The sequence below is a fragment of the Pan troglodytes genome, chromosome 19 (genome assembly GCF_028858775.2).
Source record: "Pan troglodytes isolate AG18354 chromosome 19, NHGRI_mPanTro3-v2.0_pri, whole genome shotgun sequence".
Classification (NCBI taxonomy): Eukaryota; Metazoa; Chordata; class Mammalia; order Primates; family Hominidae; genus Pan; species Pan troglodytes.
The window spans coordinates 93,812,269-93,836,893 of NC_072417.2; the positions used below are offsets into that span (position 1 = coordinate 93,812,269).

General features: G+C 57.1%; 1 protein-coding gene across 30 annotated transcripts; it reads left to right on the top strand.

Moving 5' to 3' along the window:
* The first annotated feature begins 345 nt into the window (after window positions 1–345).
* ENDOV (endonuclease V) lies at window positions 346–23,390 on the top strand. 30 transcript variants are annotated; one of them, XM_063798112.1, is made up of 12 exons: window positions 367–486; window positions 888–1,086; window positions 7,095–7,229; window positions 7,473–7,512; window positions 8,787–8,899; window positions 9,286–9,507; window positions 10,296–10,364; window positions 10,788–10,916; window positions 12,965–13,147; window positions 13,893–13,957; window positions 15,126–15,184; window positions 21,482–21,575. In XM_063798112.1, exons 1-12 carry the CDS (start codon window positions 431–433, stop codon window positions 21,490–21,492), a joined length of 1,281 nt encoding a protein of 426 aa, XP_063654182.1. In that variant the 5' UTR covers window positions 367–430; the 3' UTR covers window positions 21,493–21,575.
* Window positions 23,391–24,625: the final 1,235 nt, after the last annotated feature.

The window sequence follows — 24,625 nt, forward strand, 5'->3', positions numbered from 1 at the left end:
CCTGCAGTGCTGGACCACCCTTTTCCAAGGGGCAGAAGTGCCGTGCCCGCCGGCTCTCAACAGGGCAAGAGGCCCTCTCGCCGTGCAGAGCGCAGCGCTTGCGGCGGGGACAGCAGAGGCGGGACGGGCGTCACGGAGTTCCCGGGTCCTCGCGCGGTCACTTACCTGGCCTCAGCTATCCGCTGAAAAAGGGGCGGACGGCCTCCCGGGATCCGAGCCGATATCGCGCGCGGCGCCGCGGGGCAACCTGAAGCCGTGTGCGTGCGTGTGCGTTCACGCAGGGGTCACCCAGCGGCCACGGGCTTCTGAAGACGCGGGTGGGAAGTGCGGCCCGGGAAAGCGCAAGCGTCTCCATGGCAACGAGGGCGGACGGCGCCTGCGCGAGTCGCTTCCGGAAGTGACGCGCGGAAGGGGTGCCCGGGACGAAGCCATGGCCCTGGAGGCGGCGGGAGGGCCGCCGGAGGAAACGCTGTCACTGTGGAAACGGTAATGCTGTCAGGCGACGCGCAGGAGGCGGGGGCCGAGGCCGGGCGGCCCTTCGCGGACCTTCCGAGCTCATAGTCTTCAGGCTGTGGAATCGGAGCTGCCACCGCCCGAGCCTCCCCAAAGCAAAGCCCAGTTTCCGGCGCGGAAGCGGAGGGATCTCAGGAATTGTAGTCCGCGGGGTGGGCGCGGTTCTCGCTTCCGGCCAGTTTGTCTGGCCTGCGCTTGCGCGGGTCTCCGCCGCCTGGGCTCCTAGGGACTGTGGCCTCGGCGGTATGTCCCTTGCTTTCCCTTGAAGCGGGAGAAGACGCGGCAGAGGCGCTCTGTCCGCTGCAGCCGCGCGGGTGGAGGAGGCAGAGTCTGAGGTGTGACCCCGACCAAATTTGACGCTTCTGTCCTCCTAGGGAGCAAGCTCGGCTGAAGGCCCACGTCGTAGACCGGGACACCGAGGCGTGGCAGCGAGACCCCGCCTTCTCGGGTCTGCAGAGGGTCGGGGGCGTTGACGTGTCCTTCGTGAAAGGGGACAGTGTCCGCGCTTGTGCTTCCCTGGTGGTGCTCAGCTTCCCTGAGCTCGAGGTAACCTGGGAGGACGCCGAGCTCGAGGTGGGCCCCTCGGTGGGCTCGGGCGTGCGGTCTCCGGGACAGGGAGCAGTGCAAGCGTAGAACCCGGCTTCTCGTTTTGTAGGATGTCATTAATAGTCTGGGGAGTGGGCCGGGCGCGGTGGCTCACGCCTGTAATCCCAGCACTTTGGGAGGCTGAGGCGGGGGAATCACCTGAGGTCGGGAGTTCGAGACCAGCCTGACCAACATGGAGAAACCCGGTCTCTACTAAAAATACAAAATTAGACGGGTGTGGTGGTGCATGCCTGTAATCCCAGCTACTCGGAAGGCTGAGGCGGGAGAATCGCTTGAACCCGGGAGGCGGAGGTTGCGGTGAGCCAACATCACGCCATTGCACTCCAGCCTCGGCAACAAGAGCGAAACTCCATCTCAAAAAAAAAAAAAAAAAGTCTGGGGAGTTTTGGAAGGGAAAAAAAGGCAAAAATTAAAGGAATTCTGTGACTGTTAAGAATCAGCTCATGAGCTTTATCTTCAAGTCTGATTGTTATCTTGGGTTCTTCATCTCAGTGACCTGTCCACCACACTCCCAGTTGCCCAAGCTGGAGATCTGCGTCCTCCTGGGCCCCTCCGTTCCTCTCGCGTCCAGTTGCACACTAGCTCGCTTTTATTCTGCCTCTTAAATGTCGCTGGAATCTGTCCCCTTGTCTGTTTCCCCTCTGCTCCTTCCCTGGCTGTGCCACCATCACTCCTGTGGGTTCCTGAGCAGCATTTTCATGGGTGCCCTGGCTCAAATGTTCCTCCTCAGTGGTTTCTTTTCCATACTGCCAGCAGACCAATTTTCCTAAAAAACAAGTATTTTCCTCAAAAGCAACAAGTCCCCTCCCTCCCTCCCTCCCTCCCTTCCTCCCTTCCTTCCTTCCTTCCTTCCTCTCTGTCTCTCTCTTTCCTTCCTTTCCCCTTCCCCCACTCTGTGCCCAGGCTGAAGTGCAGTGGCATAATCTTGGCTCACTGTCAAGATCTGATCTCAACCTCCTGGACTCAAGTGATCCTCCCACCTTAGCCTGAGTAGCTAGGACCACAGGTGTGAGCCACTACACCCGGCTTATTTTTTTATTTTTTGTAGAGGCAGGATCTCACTATGTTGCCCAGGGTGGTCTCCAGCTCCTGGGCTCAAGGGATCCTCCTACCTTGGCCTCCCCAAGTGCTGAGATTACAGGCGCGAACCACCACACCCAGCCCACAAGTCCTCTTAGAACATTGAAGTGTCCTTCTCATGACCTCATGGTGAATAAAGTTCACTCTGGTTGGCATGGCTTCAAGGCCCGTCATGAACTGTCCCCTGCGTAATTTAATATGACGCTGGAGGCTCAGCCCTCACCACCATTCTCAGTTCTTCCCACCTCCTATAGCCCACTTTGAGTCCCTCACGTGTGTGCTACGCTGTATTTGGCGGCCTGACCTTTGCAGTAATGTTTCCTCTCCCGGAAGGGTTTCCATCTGGCTAACTCCTACTCATCTCTTTGGGCTCAGTTTAGACATGACTTCCTCCACTCAGCTCCCTCTCATCCCACAAGACCAGGACTTGTCCCTCAGCACCAAGTCTTAGTCCATTTGGGCTGCTGTAATAGAATACCTTAGACTGGGTGGCCTACCCACAGCAGGAATTTATTTCTCACAGTTCTGGAGGCTGGAGGCTCAAGATCAGGGTGCCAGCGCAATCAGGTTGTGGTGACGGCGCTCTTCCAGGTTGCACAGGGCCAGCTTCTTAACCGTGTTCTCACATGGTGATCCACTCACCTCCCTAGAGGCCCCACCTGGTAATACCATCACCTATGGGTTATAATTTCAACACAGGAATTTGGGGAGGACACCAGCATTTAGACCGTAGCAAGCCTCTGCTTCCTCTTGTCTTGCTGGAATGGAACTGGCCTGTCTTCCCTACTGGAATATAAACTCCATGATGGTAGAAACCATGTTGCTTTGCCCACCATGGATAGCATGAGGAAGACGCTGGACTCTTCCTTCAATAGATACGTGTGTGAATGGACAGTGGGCTCATGATTCACATAAGAGTCAACTGCTCCGGAAGCCTCTTGGCGTCACTCGCATTGCTCCTCTGCCGACTCCCGAAGGTGACAAACGTCTTCCTGCTTCCATGGCTTTGTGCTTTACTTGGGAGGCCCTTTTCAGTCCAAATCAAGCAAAAATGTACTGAGTGCCTACTGTGTGCTAAGATTGGGATATTCAGCAGCCCCTACTCTAAGAGGTCCCCTGGCCATTGTGTAGGCTAGCATAGGGAGTGGGGGCACAGTCTTAGGGTCCTGACTGCTCATGCTCACACCCAACTCTGCCACTCCCCACTTTGCCCTCTAGGCCTCTGTCTCCTTTTTTCTGACTTGAGGATGATAGTGGTATTAATATCCAGCTCACAGAATTGTGATGAGCAGTACATGAAATGCATGGAAAGCAGTTAACACAGCGTTCCCTTCCCCCTCCAACTTTTCCTGGCTGCAAATTAATCACCTCATCTGCATCCTGGGCCTCTTTTGAATGCACATGCTGTTAGAGCACTTCTCACATTGTATTAAAGTTAGTCATTTATGATTCCATTTTTCCCACTGACTGTAGGTTCTCAAGAGTAGGGTGTACCATATTTCTTTTACAACCCCAGCACCAAGCAAAGCACCTGCTACTTCGTTGGTATTCATTGTTCCGCCTATGAAAGCTTAGACTAGGAAAGGATCTTGGAACAGTCTGGTCCACTGGTTCCTGAATGCCCGACCGTGGACCTGCAGGAGCAGAATCACCCAGAAGTGTGTTGAGAAACAGGTTCCGTAGGCACATCCACAGAGACAGAAAGTGGATCCTAGGGCCTTGGAGTTGGGGTGGGATGGATGGGAAGTGACTGCTGATGAGGATGAGGTTTATTTAGGGGTTAAGGAAAATGTTCTAAAGTTAGATTGTAGTGATTGCACAACTCTGTAAATACCAAAACCATCGCATTATATGTTTTAAACAAGTGAACTTTATGGTATGTTAATTGTATCTCAGTAAACCTGTTAGGAAAAAAAAAAAAACAAAACAAAACAGGCCGGGCGCAGTGGTTCATGCCTGTAATCCCAGCACTTTGGGAGGCTGAGGCGGCTGGATCACGAGGTCAGGCGATTGAGACCATCCTGGCTAATACGGTGAAACCCTGTGTCTACTAAAAATACAAAAAAAATCAGCCGGGCATGGTGGCGGGCACCTGTAGTCCCAGCTACTCGGGAGGCTGAGGCAGGAGAATGACGTGAACCTGGGAGGCGGAGCTTGCAGTGAGCCGAGATCACGTCAGTGTACTCCAGCCTGAGCAACAGAGCAGGACTCTGTCAAAAAAAAAAAACAGATTCCAGAGCCCTACCCCACTTACTGGGGGAAAAACTCTCCCAGAGTATAGCATAAGAATCTGCTTTTTAAAATAAGCTTTCCTGTGATTCTGAAGCAGAGCTGGGTTGGAGAACCACTGGCCTGCTTTTCCCACCGTGAAGAACACTGTCCTTAGCATCCCTGACAAATGATGGCGGAGCCCGTTCTGTGCCAGATGTTGAGCCATGGCTGGGGTGTGCTGCTCCGCAGGCCTCTGGCGGAGCCCGTTCCATGCCAGATGCTGAGCGATGGCTGGTGTGTGCTGCTCCACAGGCCTGGTGGAGCCTGTTGTGTGCTGGACGCTGAGCAATGGCTAGTGTGTTCTGCTCCTCAGGGAGCTGACTCCTACTTGTCTGTGACTCCCATCGATCAGTTCTGCCTTCAGGTAGCAAAACAGAACGGATCTTCCCTGCCTTCTGCTTGTCAGCCCTTCTGCTGCTGGAAACAGCTGCCTGCTCCTTGACCACACTGTCCCAAGAGGCTGCGATGACGTCCAGCTTCTTCACTGGCCAGTGGCCCTCTGGTCATGCCCTCCGTTCACACAATCCATCTTTCCGTCTGCACTCAGAATCAAATGCAGGAACTTGGATGTGGTCTACCCAAGTCCCTAGACCTAACTGTCACCCACGCCATTTCAGTCGGTGTAGCTGGAAACACTGGTAGCTTTTGAGGGGCACCAGGTCACTGGCTTATGTTGAGATTGCTGGTCATCCAGACCTGCCCCCCACACTAATCATAGTGATTTTTCTTTTCCCAGATTTTTAATTTGAAAATGTACATACATCCCCCCAAATTGGAAAAGGATACGTTGGACACCTGTATTCCTTCTACTTACGTTCAGCTGTTGCTGCTCTGGAATATTCTCTCTGGCGCACATGCGCTCTTTGTGTGCCTGTGTACCGTACATCCCAGCGACTGTGACAGCTCAGAAGACATCAGCAGGCCTGTCCTGAGAATGACATTCTCCTCCACAGCCACAGTGTCATTATCATACTGATTACACATCATAGTCATCCCATAATGTCATCTGAATGATAACATTATGGGAGAGATTCAGATGTAAGCAGCCACCCCCCTCCTGTGGGAACTCAGGCCACACTTGAATTCCACGTGTCACTGTGCAAAGTGACTTTTACTCTGTGGGGATGTCAGTGATCCAGCCTGCTGGCTTCTCTGTGAACCCAAATTCTGTTATCAGAATGGACCCTCCCCACTTTGGGTCATGGGCAGATTTGATCAGTTTCCCCATTGAGTCATTGATGAAGATGTTGAGAGAATGATCCCCAACCCTCTGTGCTAATACAGAGCACTCCGTCTGCTTTGGTGTGTTTAATTATTGATCCAGCCACAAGTGAGGAGTGGAAGTTGTGATTTGAAAGCTGTCACCAAGAGATTTGGGGGATTCAGTAACAAAACTGCAGGAAGGTAGACAGGTCTGCAGAATGTGGACATAGTGGGAAATGTCTTCACATTAAGGGCAGTGTGACTAAGGAAAACACAAGGTTAGGAGACTCAGGCCTGCCATGTTGTGCTCTAAACTGCAGCCTCTGCCTCCTGGGTTCAAGCAGTTCTCCTGCCTCAGCCTCCCGAGTAGCTGGGATTACAGGCATGCGCCACCACGCCCAGATAATTTTGTATTTTTAGTAAACACGGGGTTTCTCCATGTTGGTCAGGCTGGTCTTGAACTCCCAACCTCAGGTGATCCGTCCTCCTCGGCCTCCCAAAGTGCTGGGATTACAGGCGTGAGCCACCACGCCTGGCCAACACTGTGTCTTCTTTAAGCCTCCAACAACCCATGGAGGGGTGGGGTGGGGCATCAGCTTCAATACACAAAGGAGGAGACACCAGGAAAGCAAGGGGCAGGCAGAGGTGATGCAGCCAGCAACCTTAGCCTTGCTTCTGATGAAGACTAGGTCCTGGGGGGCTCCTGCGGACCTGATCCCAGGGAATCCTCCTATGGACCAGGTCCCGGAGGCTCCTCCTATGGACTAGATTCCAGGGAATCCTTCTACAGTCTAGGCTCCAGGGGCTCATCCTATGAACTAGATCCCAGGGAATCCTACAGACCAGGTCCCGGGGAATCTTCCTATGGACCGGGTCCCGGGGAATCCTCATACAGACCAGATCCCGGGGAATCCTCCTATGGACCAGGTCCTGGGGGCTCCTCATACAGACCAGATACCAGGGAATCCTCCTATGGACCAGGTCCCAGGGGCTCCTACTATACACATCAGGTCTGGGAGTTGGGGCTCCTCATAAGGACCAGGTCCTGGGGTGGGAGGGGCTCCTCCAGTGGACCAGGTCCGGGGTGGGGGTTCTCATATGGACCGGGTCCCGGTGGGGGCGGGGTAGGGGTGCTGCTGCTACAGACCAGGTCCCGGGGGAGCTGCTGCTACGGACCAGGTCCTGGGGGGGTCTGCTCCTATGGACCAGGTCCCGAGGGTACCTGCCCACCACCAATTTGCAGGGTACATCTTCTAGTTCCTTCTTCCAAACCCATCATCTCATAGGTGAGGCAGGGAAGGGGAGCCATGAGGGTGACGTAAGGGAGAGGGAAGGATGAGGGGGGCAGGGCATGGAGGGACTGGGGATGGGGCAGGTGGCCGAAGGCTGTGCTTCCCACTGAGCTGCGTGCCTGGTGTCAGGTGGTGTATGAGGAGAGCCGCATGGTCAGCCTCACAGCCCCCTACGTGTCGGGCTTCCTGGCCTTCCGAGAGGTGCCCTTCTTGCTGGAGCTGGTGCAGCAGCTGCGGGAGAAGGAGCCGGGCCTCATGCCCCAGGCAGGTGTCTCATCCCTAGGACAAGAGAAAGGTCTCTCCTTCCCCCTGGGGGAGGGAAGGCTGCTGCAGGTCGCCACCACCGCAGTGGCAGGGAGAGACTCATGAGCTTCCTGGAAGAGAGGAATGAGGATTTCTAAAAAGCTGGACCCCAGAAACGGTGCCCCCTTCTTGCCTCAGGGATGGCCCTGTCCTGAGGGCCGAGGGGCAGCTCAGCTGACTGTGACTCTCCCTGTGGCTCCATAGGTCCTTCTTGTGGATGGAAACGGGGTACTCCACCACCGAGGTAATCCTGCTTTTGGAGGTCCAGGGAGGGCACTGTGGGGAAGAGGTGGGGGAGAGGGCACCTCTGTCGTCCCCCACACAAAATGCTGGGCCCTCGGCCTCTGCCGCCAGCCCCCTCCAATGGCTTCTTTCTCGGCGCAACGGGGACGCACAGTGCGCTCAGCCCCGCCTCCCCCACCGCCGGTAAAGGACTGTCTACCTTCGCTTCACCCCTTACCTCTTTCCTGTCCGCCACTGCCTTCTCTACAGTGCCCTGTGCTGGCTCATCTCCAGGTGCCACTATCCAGTTCTGACCTGATCACCAAAAGATGTCCCAGGGCCTGGGCTCAGAGTGGCCTTCCCTGCCAGCCGCCCAACCTGCATGGCCCGTCAGGCCCCTTGTCCACAACTAGACAGGTGTACCCAGGCCCCCACTGATGCCAGGAACCTTGGCCTAGGGAGCGTGGCTGAGGGAGATGGGCTCTTTTTTTTTTGAGACGGAGTCTCGCTCTGTCGCCCAGGCTGGAGTGCAGTGGCGCGATCTCGGCTCACTGCAACCTCCGCCTCCCGGGTTCATGCCATTCTCCTGCCTCAGCCTCCCGAGTAGCTGAGACTACAGGTGCCCATCACCACACCCGGCTAATTTTTTTGTATTTTTAGGAGAGACAGGGTTTCACGTGTTAGCCAGGATGGTCTTGATCTCCTGACCTCGTGATCCGCCTGCCTCGGCCTCCCAAAGTGCTGGGATTTCAGGCGTGAGCCACCGCGCCCGGCCTAGGGAGATGGGCTCTTTTACTGTTACATACAGAGCTGCGGGCGGCGCAGCAGCACCCAGAGAGGGCCCAGGAGGGGTGACATTGGGCCTTCCTGGCCAGCAAGTGTGACTCGGCCCTGGCTGCTGCCCTCGCACATGGGTGCAGAGCCAAAGGGTTGTCATGTGCCGCCCCACATGCTCGTGCCAGCGCTGGCAGGCCACCGTTGAGGGAAGAGGAAGCTGGGAGGTGCAGGAAATGACCGGAGAGCTGCAGTATCCCAGCAGGCCAGCGAGGTGCTGACCCTGGCACTGACCGTGTCAGAGAGAAGGAGGCTTCCTCCACGGCCTTGCACCCAGGACATCGGGCACAGGGGGCTTTCGCCCAGGTCCGCTTGGGACTTAGATCTGGTTTCCCCAGCCCTCTGCCTGTCCACAGACCTCTGCTCACTTAGGGAAGCTTTTGGTAAGACTGGCTTGTCCTGAATCCCTGCGCCAGGCCCCAGCCCCACCTCCCCAACCCCACCCTCCTTTCTCTCTGGCAGGCTTTGGGGTGGCCTGCCACCTTGGCGTCCTTACAGACCTGCCGTGTGTTGGGGTGGCCAAGAAACTTCTGCAGGTGGATGGGCTGGAGAACAACGCCCTGCACAAGGAGAAGGTGAGGAGGGGCCTGCTGCAGGCCATGCCCGGCAGCTCAGTGGCGGGGCTGTGGTGGCCCTGGGCACGAGGACACTTCTGGACCAGCCCTTGCCTGCTGACGCTGCCCTCCTCATCCCTGGCTTGTGGCCTGGAGTAAGGAAGACCTGCTTTTCTCCGGGTGCTGCCTTGCCTGTCTCAGCCGAGGGCGCTCTGAGCTCCTCTCCTGCCTCCTGGGTGTGCCTGCCTCTCTGGTCCCCCTTGCCTCTGAGCCACCGTGGCACACCAAGTAGGGCTAAGTCCTCCAGTTACTGGGGACAGGACGGGCTTCCAGGCTGTCCCGGGCGCACTTGGTGCTTTCCCCACCCCGCCTTGCCCCAGCCCCTGTCTCCTCCCCTGCATGCTCAGGTACCACAGCCTCCAGGCCCCCCTCCCCCCAAGACCTGCCTGGAGCTGCCACCCACACTCTTCCTACCTCACCTTCCCCTGCATCTTCCTCCTCTGGGACCCCATGTTGGCACTGAGAGTGAGACACTCGCAATGGAGGGAGCTGTTGACACCCCCAGCTGTTTCACTGGATGGCAGATTCTGAGAGCAGAGACTGCGTCTCTCATTCCTCCCAGCTCTCAGGTGCCTACATGGAGCAGTTGCTTAATAAAAATCTGTTGTTGATGGGGACCTTAGACCCACTCAATGAGCCAGTCCACCACCGCCAGAAATACCAGCCTGTTGAGCTGTGTCAGATGTGCCCAAAGCAGGAGAGAAGCCACAGGAAGGAAGCGGGCTCAGCACCGGTCACTGGGCAGTGGCGGCACCTGTGTGGCTGCCAGCCTGGCACAGCGGCCCTGGGCAGATTGCTGCCCTTGTTCTAAGCCCCATCATCAGGTTTGGACAGGGTCTTGTGGGCAGCACCCTCAGCTCAGGGGCAAGACCACTTCACCGCCTGCACGCTCAGTGTCGTCTCAGGTGGTGTGGCTTTGCCTGGGCTGTGGCTCACCTCCAAGATCAGTCCCCTTCCCTTTCCTGGCCCAGTGACTGGGTTTTAAAAATAAAGAGACCTGGGCCGGTTGCGGTGGCTCACTCCTGTAATCCCAGCACTTTGGGAGGCCGAAGTGGGTGGATCACGCGATTAGGAGATCGAGACCATCCTGGCTAGCATGGTGAAACCCCATCTCTACTAAAAATACAAAAAATTAGCTGGGCGTGGTGGCACATGCCTGTAGTCCCAGCTACTCAGGAGGCTGAGGTGGGAGAATCGCTTGAACATGGGAGGCAGAGGTTGCAGTGAGCCGAGATCGCGCCACTGTACTCCAGCCTGGGCAACAGTGCGACACTCCGTCTCAAAAAATAGAGACTTGCCTTCAGCCCTTCACCAAGAAGAGAGGGGTTTTTTCCCCATTTTCCCCCCCATTTTCCAGATCCGACTCCTGCAGACTCGAGGAGACTCATTCCCTCTGCTGGGAGACTCTGGGACTGTCCTGGGAATGGTGAGTAGCTAGGGCCCTGAGCTCCTCCAAAGCCCCGGGGTAGGGGATCCTTTGCAGGCAGACACAGGTGCAGGCAGACACAGGTGCATGCAGACACGCGTGCATGCAGACACGCGTGCACTCACACTTGCCCACATCAACCCCCCGCCTGCCCGTCCATCCATCCTCCTGCCTCTGACTGAGCCCAGGGTGTGATGTTTGTGTTTATTTCCTCCAGCTGTGCTGAGGGAGCCCACCCTCCCCCAGGGACAAGCAGCAGGAAGGCGCCCTGAGGGTGGGCAGGCCCTGGCCCCTGAGAGCACTGCCCCTTCAGCTTCCCCCTTGCCCCCAGGACATTTTGTCAGAGCTCCAGCTGCTGAGGCTGTCCTGACCCTGGTCCCAGTGGCCCAGCCCACAGGACAGCCCTCGCCTTCCTTGTCACAGGCCCTGAGGAGCCACGACCGCAGCACCAGGCCCCTCTACATCTCCGTGGGCCACAGGATGAGCCTGGAGGCCGCTGTGCGCCTGACTTGCTGCTGCTGCAGGTTCCGGATCCCAGAGCCTGTGCGCCAGGTGGGTGTGCTGGGGATGCGGGGAGGCAGCACAGGCTCCTCTGCTTCCTGCCACCTGCTGTTCAGGGCTCCCCAGCAGCTCAGCTGGGGTCAGAGTGCAGTGACATGAGGACGGGGGTTCCTGGGCCGAGGACAGGTCACAGACATCTTGCTGGAGAGCTTGCTGGGCCCTGCAGCCAGGACAGTAGACTGGGGGGTGCAGGGCTCCCAAGAGTTCATCCCCAGGCCCTGCACCCCATGCACTCAGCCTCCCAGCCTCTCTGAGCCTCCTGCACCCAGATACAGGCCAGCTTGGAGAATCAGTGATGTTAGCTCAGGTGGTGAGGTGTCCTGCCAGTTCCCAGCCAGCCCCTCAGGTCCCAGAGGGAGCAGCTGAACTTGAGCCAGGAGGCTCCTGCAGGAAAGCTGTGCAGGCCCCAGAGACGCCAGTCTGGGGACTTGGGTATGCCCGCCCCAGGACCCAGCACAAAACTGGTGTTCGGTCCCCCAGGAAGGGTGAGAACTCTGCTGAAGCCATCAGCTCAGCTGAGAAAGGACTCAGCCTGTGGGCCAGGGAAGAGACAGCTGGCACGAGATGCCCACAGACAGCCTCGATAGGACCAGGGGACCACAAGACACGGGTGGATGCTGTCCCAGAGAAGCCCACAGAGTGAGGGTTCAAGAAAAGTCAGTCTTAGGAAGAGACCCGCTGGAGGAAGGGGAAGGACAGTCCTGGTCAGGAAGGAGTTTGATGTGCTCAAGAAATGGGGGGCCCGGAGGGTGGCTCACGCCTGTAACCCCAACACTTTGGGAGACAGAGGTGGGAGGATCACTTGAGCCCAGGAGTTTGAGGGCGCCCTAGGCAACATAGACCCCGTCTCTACAAAAAAAACGTAAAAACAAATTAGCCAAGTGTGGTGGTGCGCGCCTGTGGTCTCTGCTACTTAGGAGGCTGAGGCGGGAGGATCACCTGAGCCCAGGAGGTCGAGGCTGTAGTGTGCCCTGATTGGGCCACTGCACTCCAGCCTGGGTGACAGAGCAAGACCTTATCTCAAAAAAACTTTAAAAAACAAAAACTCAGCAGGAAGGTGTGGCCGGAGCCAGATGGCAGTGAAGTACAGAGTGGGTGGGAGCCCGTGAGCATCTTGGGGTGCGCCGGGGTTTCAGACGTCACCCACAGGGACTTGGATGGCTGTGAGTTGGCAGCGGGGCGCCCGCAGATTGGCCTTTTTAGGTGGCCGCTGTGCGTGCTGTGGAGGCTGTGGACGCAGGTCTGCACAAGCCATGCTGCTTCCAGCAGCCCAGCCCCTGAGCCTCCCTGGTGTCTGCCCCTTCCCCATCTTACCCCACCGCTTGCCCTGCAGCCTGCCCTGGGGCAGCCGCAGCACCAGTGAAAAACCCCCAGGCCACCACCTTCGTGCCGGGGCCTTCCGGCTGCTGGCGCGCAGTGTGGCCTCCAGGGGGCAGCAGCAGCCCACATACCACAATGGCCCTCGCCCTGAGGAGCTGTGCTCAGTGGTGGCGTCTGAGAGCGGGCTCCACAGCCTTGCAGGGCTTTGCTCAGGGCACAGGTGTGTGGACTCTCAAGCCTGTGAGCTGTGTCCCCAGCCCCCAGGAAAGAGGCCTTTCTTCCTCCATTCCAACTCAGCCGTGTGGTCTTCCGAGAGAGAACCCAAGAAACTGTCCCCCAGGCCTTCAGCCCCAGGAACTTTAGGTCGTGCTGCTGCTGCAGATAGCACAGTTCCTGGAGTTCCTATACCTTTTTCTGCCTCAGCGCGCCCCAGAGTAGGACAGTGGCCCATCCTTGCAAGGGAGGGGACACCTGGCCTGTGAGTACCTTAAGCATCTAGAAATAGAGCAAGGATCTGTGCCTAGCACCAGCAAAGAGCCTGCCAGATCCTGGGCCCACCCTCCAGAGGAAGGAAAGCCGCAACCAGTTGGGATATGCAGCCACCCCGTACCAGGAGCCTGCAGCTTCTTACTGTTGGGTGTGAGCCGAGGGTTGTGTCCTGCAGGGCTGGCTCTGTCTCTGGGTCCATTTTCTTCCTGAGCTCACTCACCTCTCAACAGGTTCACCTCCTGCTCTGTTCCAGAAGGTCCTGGGAGAGCACAGACGGGGTTAGTGTTGGTCTGCTCTCTCCCTGGCTCCGCGCCGGGCCGTCTTGGTGGCCCCATGGTCACAGGCGCTGCTGCGCTCCTGGTTGCCAGGTCCAGGCTCTCCTGCCAGGCCAGGCTGGGCCGCTCCAGGGGAAGGTGAGAGGTGCTGGCCCCGCCCACCGCTGCCCCACTTCCCCCATGAATGGAAGCAGGAGCAGGCTGGGGGATTAGCCGTTGCTTTCCATGAGTTGTGCAGCCCTGAAGCTAATCTAAGCTCATCTGAGCTGGGATCAGGGGGACTTCCCAGGGCCAGACCCCCCATGCCCCCGGAGGTTCCCACTCAGACCTGAGCCCTGTTCAGTGTCCCTCCCTGCTAGGGTCTGCCCCCATCCCAGCCTGTGGCCCACCGCCCTCTTTTATCTTGGTGATTCTGGAGACGGGACAGGGGTTACTGCTGATCTAGTCAGGGAGAGGACAGGCCAGCTGGGCTCAGAGCCCCCAGAGAAGCAAGTGTTAGCAGGGAAGCCTCGGCTTGCGCAGAGCCTACAGGGAAGCACAGACTGGAAACCAGTGAAGGCTGAGCAGCTCCAACTGCCACTGGTGGGGAGGAGACCCAGGACCCCCTCACTCAGCCTGTCCACTCACCAGCTACTCAGGCCCTTCAGGGACTGCCCAGCTCGGTTTGAGAGCTGCCATTGCAGGGCTTTGACCCCAAAGTCCCAGGCATGCCTGTCCCACACTCGCCGACAGGGCCGCGGCTCCTGAGCCTGAAGAACTGGCTGTGACCTGTGTGTCCTGAGTGGGCTTCTGTGGGGGATGGAGGCATTGCCAGCAGCAGCTCCTGGTGGGAAACTGGTCTAGAGACCAGCTCAGCACCCAGCAGCACGTCTCTCTCCCCCAGGCTGACATCAGCTCCCGAGAGCACATCCGCAAGTCGCTGGGACTCCCGGGGCCACCCACACTGAGGTGAGCACCCAAGGAGGCTGGGGCACTAAAGGGGCATCTCACAGACACCTGCATGGGCTGTTTCCGGTGGCTCAGCCTCTCCTTGTTGCAATATTGTGGCTCAGGACAGACAGTGCAGGGCCAGGGAAGGCAGGGGACACAGGAGAGGTCTTCAGAGAGGGAGGAGAGTGGAGTGGGGTAGACTCCCGTTCTCGTGGGAACTCTCCAGAAACACCACTGCCTCCACGCAAAGCCCTGGCACTAAGGCCCTGTCTGGTCCAAGCCCTACCTCCCAATAGGGCTATCCCCAGCCTTCCTCAGTCCACTTAGCCTGTGAGGTACCAGGACGTGGGCTCTGCAGAAAAGGCGTGGCCTCGGAGTCAGACATGATCCAGCCCTGCATAGCCAGCTGTGGCGTTTGCACTCTTCGAGCCTCAGCTTCCTCATCGTCGGGATAGGCTCTGTAATTCTTGTCCCACTGGTTCTTGTAAGTTAGAGTGACAGTGTGCCTGGCACAGTCACCGCTAACAGTGCAAGGCATTGTCTTAAAACCATTGCAGATGGTTTGATCCTGCTAGCAACCTTGATGTGAGACAAGTACTGTGACCCCACTTTACAGATGAGGAGGCTGGGACCCCACTTTACAGATGAGGAGGCTGGGACCCCACTTTACAGATGAGGAGGCTGGGACACTGAGTGTTGATAAGGAGTAAAGCAGAATTCAGTCTGGCCACTTCCTCTTCTCTCAGTGTGGGCAGTTTGGATTCCAGGCCCTGCATCTGAGCCTCCAGGCTGAGAGGACACCCCCACTCCCTAGGCAAAGATCGCAGGAGGCCCCAGGCCTGGGATTCGCCCTGCCCTCGCCCACGATTAGTTACTGAAGGGCTGTGGTTCCTTCGTGCTCATTTTCCCTCTAAGCCAGGGGCTGTTCCCAGGCCTCCCTAGGCTGCTTTGAGAACTGAGGGAGCAGGTGGCAGGGACCCCCCAAGCTCTCCCAGAGTCGGGGACCGGCCAGCTTGAATGCAAGCTGCGTGTCTGAGCAGCATGCCCTGCCCGGCCCTCTGCCCTGGGCTGTAGCAGGCCCTGAGTGTCCAGGCCAACCGCAGTTCCCAGACCCCATCTGGGGTGTGAGGGGGTGTCAGGTAGGCGCTAGCATCTGATGCTGTCCTTTTCTCAATGTTATCACCAGGAGCCCGAAGGCGCAGAGGCCAGTGGCATGCCCCAAACGAGACTCTGGAGAGTCCTCAGGTGAGGGCCAGCCCCCACAGGACCACAGCCCAGGCCCCAGGACAGCCCCAAGGCCAGGATCCCAGGAGCAGACGGGCAAGGACTGGCAGTAGGGTGGCACTGGGCACCATGAAGACAGGAAGGCCACCGGCCACCCCGTTCTGGCCTCAGGACACTGACCACCCCTGGGGGTGGTCTAGGGACTTAGGGGAACCTCACCTCAGCCGCAGGTGGAGCACCCAGTCCCCAAAGACAGGCTGACCGCACCACCCCAGGGGGACGCCGCAGCACAGCCCAGCACCAGGTGGGGCAGAGGTGACCACGGCCCCTCTTTGCTCCGTCATCGGCTGGTCAGCTGTGGTCACGGTGCCTCAGAGGACAGATCTCTATGGGGGCAAGTGCCAGATCCTGAGAGCGCATGAGACGCTTTCCCGGAGCCGACGAAGGGGACTCGGAGCTGCAGCCTGCACGACCCCTGCAGCCTGTGCTTTGCCCGCCCCTTTCAATAGATGGAACTTGCTTGCTCTTTTTTATTCTTCTCAGGATTCATTTTTTATTTTACATATTTGTTTGTTTGTTTATTTCCATTGATCTCTTTACCCCGAGGTTTACTTGCAAAATCAGGGTTCATTTTTAAAGCAGGTCCCCAGCCCCAGCCATACTGAACCACCTCTGCCCTGACATGGGAGGGGTCCTAGCTGGGGTAGCTGGGCTTTAGCACCTGCTCACTGCCTGCCATGACCCCTGACCCCAGTCCTGGCCATCCTCCAGCCTGTCCCGGGAAGAGGGAGCAGAGAGCCTCATCTCAGCCTGGAGGGGGCCGAGGACGGGGGCAGCACACGGGCAGTCTGGGCTGTGGGGCAGGAGGCCAGACAGGGTGGCACTGGTGCCTGAGGGGTTGGGTGCCAGGCTCTGTGCCCGGCAGGGGCTAGGATCGGGGGTGGCACCGTCCCCACAGGCTCTGAAAGTTGATCACTGTCCTCTGTCCTTGCCCGCCTTGCCCCAGAGGCACAGCCTCAAAACTGTCTCCACTGTGGGAAAGCAGCCCTAGGCCCCTGTCTGGCCACTTCATCTTCTCTTGGTGTGGGCTAGAGGCGCCAGCTGAGGAGTGGGGGCAAAGGGGATGGCCCACCTGCAGCCCAGCCCCAGCCCCTGGGCACCTCGCAAGCACCCCCCAGCCCTTGACATGCCGGCTGGCCTCCAGACCCCAGGCCCCCTGAGGATGCTGGAATCTGCCACAGAGCATGAAGAAGTCCCTGGAATCCTTTCTTGCCATTCACCTGACCTCTACAAGAAGGGGCCGGTGATCATGATTTGACAGCTTGGGACAAGAATCCAGGGAGGCCGGGTCTCTGGCGCGCCTCCATGCCCCTCCGAGAAGGTGCTATCCTGGTGTTCCTGAGGAGCAGGGCGAGCCTGGGCCTGAGGGAACAGGTACACAGGCAGCAGCACTCAGGGCCGGGGAGTGCTGGCCCCACCCGCTTGCGCTCACTCGAAAGCTGCTTTGGAGGGCTGGGCTGCAGGGGCAGGGGCTCCGGAAAAGAGGCCCAGGCTGTGTAGCTGCCCTTCCTTGATGGAGCAGACTCTATTCTAGAAATTTCTATAAGAAGTAGACTCACTCCAGGACAAGTGGGGCTGGGGGGAGCGGATGCCGAGGGGCTCTGCGGGCACCTTGTGCCTGAAGTCACGGGGGGCACAGGAGAGAGCGGGAACTAGGTGGACTGTTGTGGCTGCCATCCGTCGGCAACGCTGGCCGGAACCAGATGAGCAGTGTGGGGCGAGAGGGAGCCCCAGTGCGGCCCCTCAGGCCCTCCATGCCTCGGGGTGTCAGTGGCCCCGGACTGGCCTCACTCAGCCCTGGGCACTTGGGCCTGTCGGGGATCTAGCTTTCAGTGAGGACCCCACCGGTGGACTGAGGCTTCCCTCACCGCGGCAGAGGAATCTCTGCCCTTCCCACCGAAAGGGGCAGGAGCTAGTGGATGGGGACGGCTCACAGCCCTCCCTTTCCACTTGCCTTGGGAAGGGAGAGGCAGCAGACAGGAAGGGCCTTGGAACTCAGGCCAGTGTGGGGAGAGCGTCCCCAGAGAGTCCTTGGGGTGGGAGAGGGGTGGAGTTGACAGCCGGTGAGGCCGGCTTTGAGGTTGTGTGGACCCTGTCTGCCTCTAGCTCAAGTTGGGAGGGGTGTCAGCTGCGGAGCTGTGTGAGCCTCGGGGACAGCCACACGTGGGGTGCAGACCGGTCTAGATGTGCCTGTCTGGTGGGCGCTGAAGGTCCCCTTGGGAGAGTCCAGGGCAGCACCTGATAAGCTGAGAGCTGCAGCCGTGTCCACCTGGAACCTGTTTCCTCACCGGGAACATGAACACCTGCTTCAGAAGCTTTGGGGGTTAAAGGTGGGGATACACATAGGTCTCTTGCCCAGCGGTGGACACTCGGTACACTCCTAATAAATGGGGCATGGGGTGGTAGAGTCCAGCACCTGGCTGGGCCCAGGAATGAGGCATCAGTGGTCGGAGGGGAGGGCGTCTGCCCACCTAGCATCTTTGGCAAGGATCTGCCTCCCAGCACCCCCGTGGAGTCCTGTCTGGATGGGAGGGAGAGCAGGGCTGTGGACAGCCTCCAGAGGTGTTCCCCTGAAACCTCTGAATGTCACCGGCACAAGCAGGCCGGGCTGGGCTCTCCCGGCAGTAACACCAACCGAGCACAGCCGTTGTCCTGGGGCATGCCGTCCAGGTTGGGGGACAGGGAGGCAGAGGTCCTGCGTCATTGCCCGTGAGTCCGGGGCTTAGGCACCACTCTGGGGACCCCTCATGCTGGCCCCCCCCCAGGCCCACTGAGGCATAGGTGAGACCATTGCATGGCCCTTGGAAGAACAGGGCTCCTCAGGCAGGGAGTGGACAGAGCCAATGCTGGCGATGGGGGACCTCGCCTCAAGCAGAGTCGTGGGAGATGGAGTCATGGGGGCGTGTGAGGGTCTAGGCAGGGGAGCTGCTGACTGCAGGTGGCCCAGCAGTACCCAGGTTTCTGCTCGCTCCCATTCCACCTCCCCGAGGGCGCTCGTGGGAAAGGGAAACGTGGCACCCAGCTGGTGCCTCATTCCACCTACCTCCTGAGTCAAAGGGCTCCACCACCCCAGACACACCCAGAGCCTGGTGTCCAGGATGCCATGTGTGTGCCCCAAGCCAGTAGGACCCTTGGGAGGCTCAGCACCCCCTGCCCCAAACAAATGCCTCTCCCCTCTCCACACTCACTGGCATTCCCACAGAATGCCCTCCTGACTTCTAGAGCTTTCCCTGTCCAGAGCTCCAGGACCACAGGTGGCAGGGAATTAGAGGCATTAGAAGCACAGTGTGGAAGCTGGGCAGAGCTGGCTGAGATCCCACTGTCTCTTCCAGGCCGGCCTTGAGCAAAGCTCAAAACGCGTCCCACGGGGGTCAGTACCTGCCCATGTGGTGGGGGATATTCCACCAGGTGAAGTGTGTAAGGGCTCAGCGGGGAGCCTTGGCACATGGTGAGTCCTTGGTGAGGGAAGGCTGTTGGTTTGGAGAGGTGAGGCCCACAAGGCCGTCAGTCCGCCATGCTATGCCAACCCCAGTGATGAGAGGATGAAGCCAGGTCAGGGAGGTCTCATCTACCAGGCTCCCACCTGAGCTGGCAGCTCCTCACGCCATCCCAAGCCATCAGAACTCAGGTCCTCGAAGGGAGGCCTGGCTGCCCCCTTCCTCTGGAGCCAGACAGAACCACACCTCCTGCGCCCTGGGGCTTCACTCCAACAGGGGAGCTTCCCAGGGGGCCGGGAGACTCAGAAGAAATGCCCACAACTGCCTGGCATGTGGTAGGCTTTGCACAAAGAGCAGTAGCTTCAACCCCAACGACCCACCTCTGTGAGGGTGGGCAGAGATGGCTCTGGGCTCCTCTGGGGCTGGAGGTCAGGCTCTGCTTAAAACCGTTGGTTCCTCAAGGACCATGGGTGTCAGGTGGGCCTCCCCAGCTGAGGGCCTGGCCAGGACCTGGTCAGGGGGTCCTTCATTTTCCCCTCCCCTTGCAAGAAGGAGCAGGCCAGAGCCTGGAGATAAGTTTGCAGACAATTTTTATGTGAGTAGTTTATGTTTGTTTTGAGATAAAAGTCATCATTTCCACTACAACTCATTGACTTTTGGTATATTCACAATCATGTGCAACCATCATTACTGTTTAGTTCCAGAACGGTTTTTTACCCCAAAGGGAAACACCATATCCATTAGTAGTCACTCCCCGTTCCCCCTTCCCCAGACCCTGGCACCCAGCAAGGGCCTCCTGTCTCTGGACAGGCCTGTTGTGGGCACCATGCCGACGTGGAATCACCGTGTGTCTCTGGACAGGCCTGCTGTGGGCGCCATGCAGGCGTGGAATCACCGTGTAGTCTTTTCTGTCTGGCTTCCTTCTCTTGGCATAATGTTTTCAAGATGCACCTGTGTCGTGCCAGGTGTCAGGACCTCATTCTTCTTTATGGCTGAGTCATATTCCATCATATGGATCAGTATAAACATTTTGTTAATCCTGGTGGATATTTGGGTTTTTTCCATTCAGGGCTTTTGTGAATAATGCTGCAATGAAGACTGATGTACACGCTTTTGTGTAAACATGTTTTCAGTTGCCTTGGGTATATATACCTAGGAGTAGAATTTCTGGGTCATGTGGTGACCCTGTGTTTAACTTTCTGAGAAACTGCCAGACTTTTCCATAGCAGCTACATCAGTTCACATCCCCACCAGCAATGCCCAAGGGTTGCAGGTTCTGCACACCCTCGCCACCACTTGCTATTATCTGCCGCTTGGATTCTAGCCATTCCTTGGAGTAGAAACTGGTATTTCGGCTGGGCACAGTGAGTGGTTCATGCCTGTAATCCCAGCACTTTGGAAGGCTGTGACAGGAGGATCACTTGAGCCCAGGAGTTTGAGACCAGCCTGGGCAACATAGTGAGACCTCATCTCTACAGAAAACTAAAAAATTAACCAGGCATGGTGATGCACTCTTATAATCACAGCTACTCGGGAGGTTGAGGTGGGAGGATCACTTAAGCCCAGGAGGTTGAGGTTGCAGTGAACCGTGATTGTGCCCCTGCATTCCAGCCTGGGTGACAATGAGACCCTGCCTCAAAAAAAAGTGGTATTTCATTGTGCATTTGATTTGCATTTCCTAATGGCTAATGATGGTGAGCGCCTTCTCATGTCTTAGTAACCATTTGTATATCCTCGTGAGCAAAGCATCTATTCAAATCCTTTGCCCATTTTAAAAATTGGGTTGTCATCTTGTTGAGTTGCAGAAGTTCTTTATATGTTCTGAATCCTAGATATTGATCACTTCTGTAGTTTACAAATATTTTCTCCTGTGGGTTGTCATTATTTTCTTGTTAGTGTCCTTTGATGCATGAAAGTTTTTAAATTTGATGAAGTCCATCTATTTTGTTGCTTATGCTTTTGATGTTAGATTTAAGAAGCCATTGACTAATTCAAGGCCATGAAAATTTACACCTACATTTCCTTCTAAGAAATGTATAGTTTTAGTGCTTCTTACCTTTAAGTCTTTGATCCATTTTGACTTAAATTTGTGTATGGTGTAAGGGAGCAGGTCCCATGTCATACCTGTGAGTAGCCAGTTGTCCCAGACCATTTTGCTTTGTTGTTGAGACAGGGTCTCGCTCTGTTGCCAAGACTGGAGTGCAGGGGTGTGATCATGGCTCACTGCAGCCTCGACCTCTTGGGCTCAAGCAATCCTCCTGGCTCAGCCTCCAGAGTAGCTGGGACTACAAGCATGTGCCACCATGCCTGGCTAATTTTTTTTTTTTGAGACAGAGTCTCGCTGTGTCACCCAGGCTGGTGTGCGGTGGCGTGATCTCGGCTCACTGCAAGCTCCACCTCCCGGGTTCACGCCATTCTCCTGCCTCAGCCTCCCGAGTAGCTGGGACTACAGGCGCCCGCCACCACGCCCAGCTAATTTTTTTTTTCAGTAGAGACGGGGTTTCACCGTGTTAGCCAGGATGGTCTCGATCTCCTGACCTCGTGATCCACCTGCCTCAGCCTCCCAAAGTGCTGGGATTACAGGCATGAGCCACTGTGTCCGGCCTAGTTTTTCAAGATTTTTTTTAAAGACAGGGTCTCACCATGTTACCCAGGCTGGTCTCCAACTCCTGGGCTCAAGCTTTCCTCCCACCTCGGCCTCCCCAAGTGCTGAGATTACAGGCGCGAGCCACTGCACCTGGCCCATTTCCACTTCCTCCTTTCCACTCTGAACGCCTTTTATTTCTTTTTCTTGCCTCATTGCTCTGGCTGGAACGTCTAGCACTTTGTTGAACGTGGCGGTGAGAGCACACGTCCTCGTCTCGTTCCTGATCGAACGCGGTGGTGAGAGCACACGTCCTCGTCTCGTTCCTGATCGAACGCGGTGGTGAGAGCACACGTCCTCGTCTCGTTCCTGATCGAACGCGGTGGTGAGAGCACACGTCCTTGTCGTATTCCTGATCTTAAGGGAACGTTTGCAGTCTTTCACCACTAGATGTGATGTGAGCTGTTAGATTTTCAAGGATGCTCTTCATCCAGCTGAAGACGGTCCCTTCTAGTCCTAATTTGTTAAGTGTTTTTATCCTTAAAGGGTACTGGATTTTGTCAAATGCTTTTCTGGCCTCTATTGAAAGGATCCTGTGTTCTTCTGTTAATATGAGGTGCTACATTGATTGATTTTCGTATGTTGAGCCAGTTCCCATTTGTGGAATACATCAAACTCGGTCATGGTGTATAATCCATTTACTCTGCTGCTGAATGTGATTTGCTTGTATTTTGGTGCGGATTTTTACATCTGTATTTATAAGGGATATTGGTCTGGTGTTTTCTTATGATGTCTTCCTTTGGTTTTGATATCAGGATAATATTAGCCTCATAGATTGGGTTAGGAAATGTTCTCTCCTCCGTTTTTTTGGAAGAGAGAGATTGGTGTTAATTCTTGCTAGAACCTTTGGTGGAATTTGCCAGTGAGCCTATCTGGTCTTGGGTCTTTGGGAGGACTTTGATTCGATTCAATCTATGTATTTGTTATAGATCGTTCGGATTGTCCATCCTTGAGTCAGTTGCTAGCTTGTGTGTTTCTCGGAGTTTTTCCGTTTCATCCATTTATCTCATCTGTTGGCATACCGTCGTTCACGGGATTTTATTGATGTGTGTGAGGTCTCTGAGAACGTCCCTGCCTTCACTCCTGCTTTTAGTCACTGGCATCTTCTTTTAACTTGGGCCGTCTGGCCGTGCATGGTTTTGGGGGAGTCCTCCTTGACTCTGCAGATGCTGAGCAGTGATCTGGCTGGGAAAGGGGACCAGGCGTGCAGGGCACCTGCTGAGGACTCACCTAAGCCCAAGAGTCAGAGAGTCGGAGCTCCAACCACATCTGCCTGCACGCCTTTCCCAGGCTCTCCCCAGGCGGACAGCCAGCACCCCCTCCCCAAAGACCGGGCAGTTCCTGACCAGCACCCCACCAAGTCCTCAGTAAGGCCTGTCTTTGGGGGAGCAGGGTTTCAGGAGGACAGTGGGGGTGGTGTAGAACTCACGGCTGGCGGTTCCGGGCCTCTCAGGAAGCTTTGCCACTGGGCTTGGGGTTAAGTGGGTGTGGGGCTCCGAACCGTAAAGGGGTGAGAGTTGAAATGAAAGCGGCACCTGTAGTCCATTTGGGGTGCAGGTGTATGCCAGGGGTCTTCAGCCCCGGCTGATGGCCACATGAACCGCATGAGGAGAGGCAGGGCATGTCAGCAGCAAACCTAAGTGTGTGCTCATTTCTGTGGGCCCTTACTCTGTGACACTGCAGCTCTCCAGAGAGATGCTTTGAAAACAAAACAGGAAAGAACACACGGCCCCGCGTCTGTTGCCTGAGTCACTGTATTCCTTAAAAGATGAAGGACCCTGGTCCTTGGCTTTTCGTGCACATGACAAAATGTTGGCCAAGGTTAGCGATTATGCTTCTGTAATCTGTAACCAGAAGTGCTCTTATGCCCAAACCTTGGTGTGATTCTGCTGTAAGGTAACTTCAGAGCCAGCTGGATGGATGTGACTGTGCAGGTCCTGAGCCCCGGCCCCCATAGCCAAGCAGTGGGCCGAGACACTGAGCCGGGCAGTCAGATAGGAGCTCTCTAAGGCTGCTCCCGGGCTGGGGCCTGGGTCTAGGATTCTCAGTAAGACCTTTGAATAAAACTAACTTGAATTCTTCAAAAGCTTGATTTTTTTTCTTCAGTCAAAAGCATCTTGCAGAGATGCCAGCCCACCGTGGGGATGTGCAGTGGCAGCCCTGAGCTGGCCCAGCCCCTTTCCCCAAGGCTGCTCTGGGGAGGGGGGCGGGTTTGGGGGAGTAGAGTGCAGGGGATTGAAGCAGGGGAAACAGGGTGTGAGGGTCAAGGGGGGCTAGAATTGGGGGAGCAGGTTCACGGGCCAGGGGCTGGGCAGGGGTGGGCCTGGGCACCTGGTAGGTGGGGGAGCCCCAACTTCCCATCCCTGCGTCACACGCCCTTCCCCTGCAGGGTGGGCGTCTGCAGGGCTGGCATGTGCCCCCCTGCCCCGTCCCCACCCTACTCCCTGGCGGCAGGCAGAGGGGCGTGCAGGGGGGCCCTAAGTGCAGTGACGTCTCGACTCTGACTCCGACCCACAGAACTTTAAAAATATGGCCGTGGTAAAGTCCGTCTCTACAGACCACAGCCTGCCCAGAGCTAAGAATATTCTTGAACCACTTAATAATTCAACTCAGATCCAAATAGATTTTCCTGCTCACTTGTGGGCCTCTGTGTCCCTTTCCCAGGCCCCCACCCTGCCTGGAGGCTGGGAGGGAAAGACTCCAAGAAGCAGGTGGGCCTGGCCTTTGAAGCCTCTGAGACCCCAGCTGGTCCTGCGTCCCCTCTCCTGTGGCACTCAGGATCAGAAGACACGCCAGGGCTGGCGTGGTCCTTTAGGATCTGGCCAAGGTCAGGCCCCAGGGAGGGGCCCCTCTGGTGGTCCTAGCTGTCCCAAGCCCCACCCCTGCTCTGGCCACAGACATTGGACTATTTGAATCTGGGTCTGAGCTGGGCCTTGGCCCCTTGCACAGCATCTGACCTGAGCCACGCACCTCTCATGGGGGCCCCGTCCTCCAGGGCCAAGGGCAGCATGAGCTCCAGGAGAGCCAGCCTCGCCCCTCACGCCCTGGTAGCTGGTACACGCCCACCCCAGGGCCTGTGTCCTGCCTCCTCTGCGGAAGAGTCCCTGAAGGGCCTGGCCTGGGGCTCCTTGTCCTGGTGGAAGTGGCTGTGCACAGGCAACCAGGGCCCTGGGTTCCAGACCAAGGCCTCTGTACTTGTGTGCTGTGTGTGCTTGGGTAAGCCACTTCGCCTCTCTGAGCCTCTTATCAGTGGGACCAATGCTTTTAGAATAAGCCGTGGTGTTTGGGGCAGGAAGGGGTATCTGACGGGTGCCCTGAGGC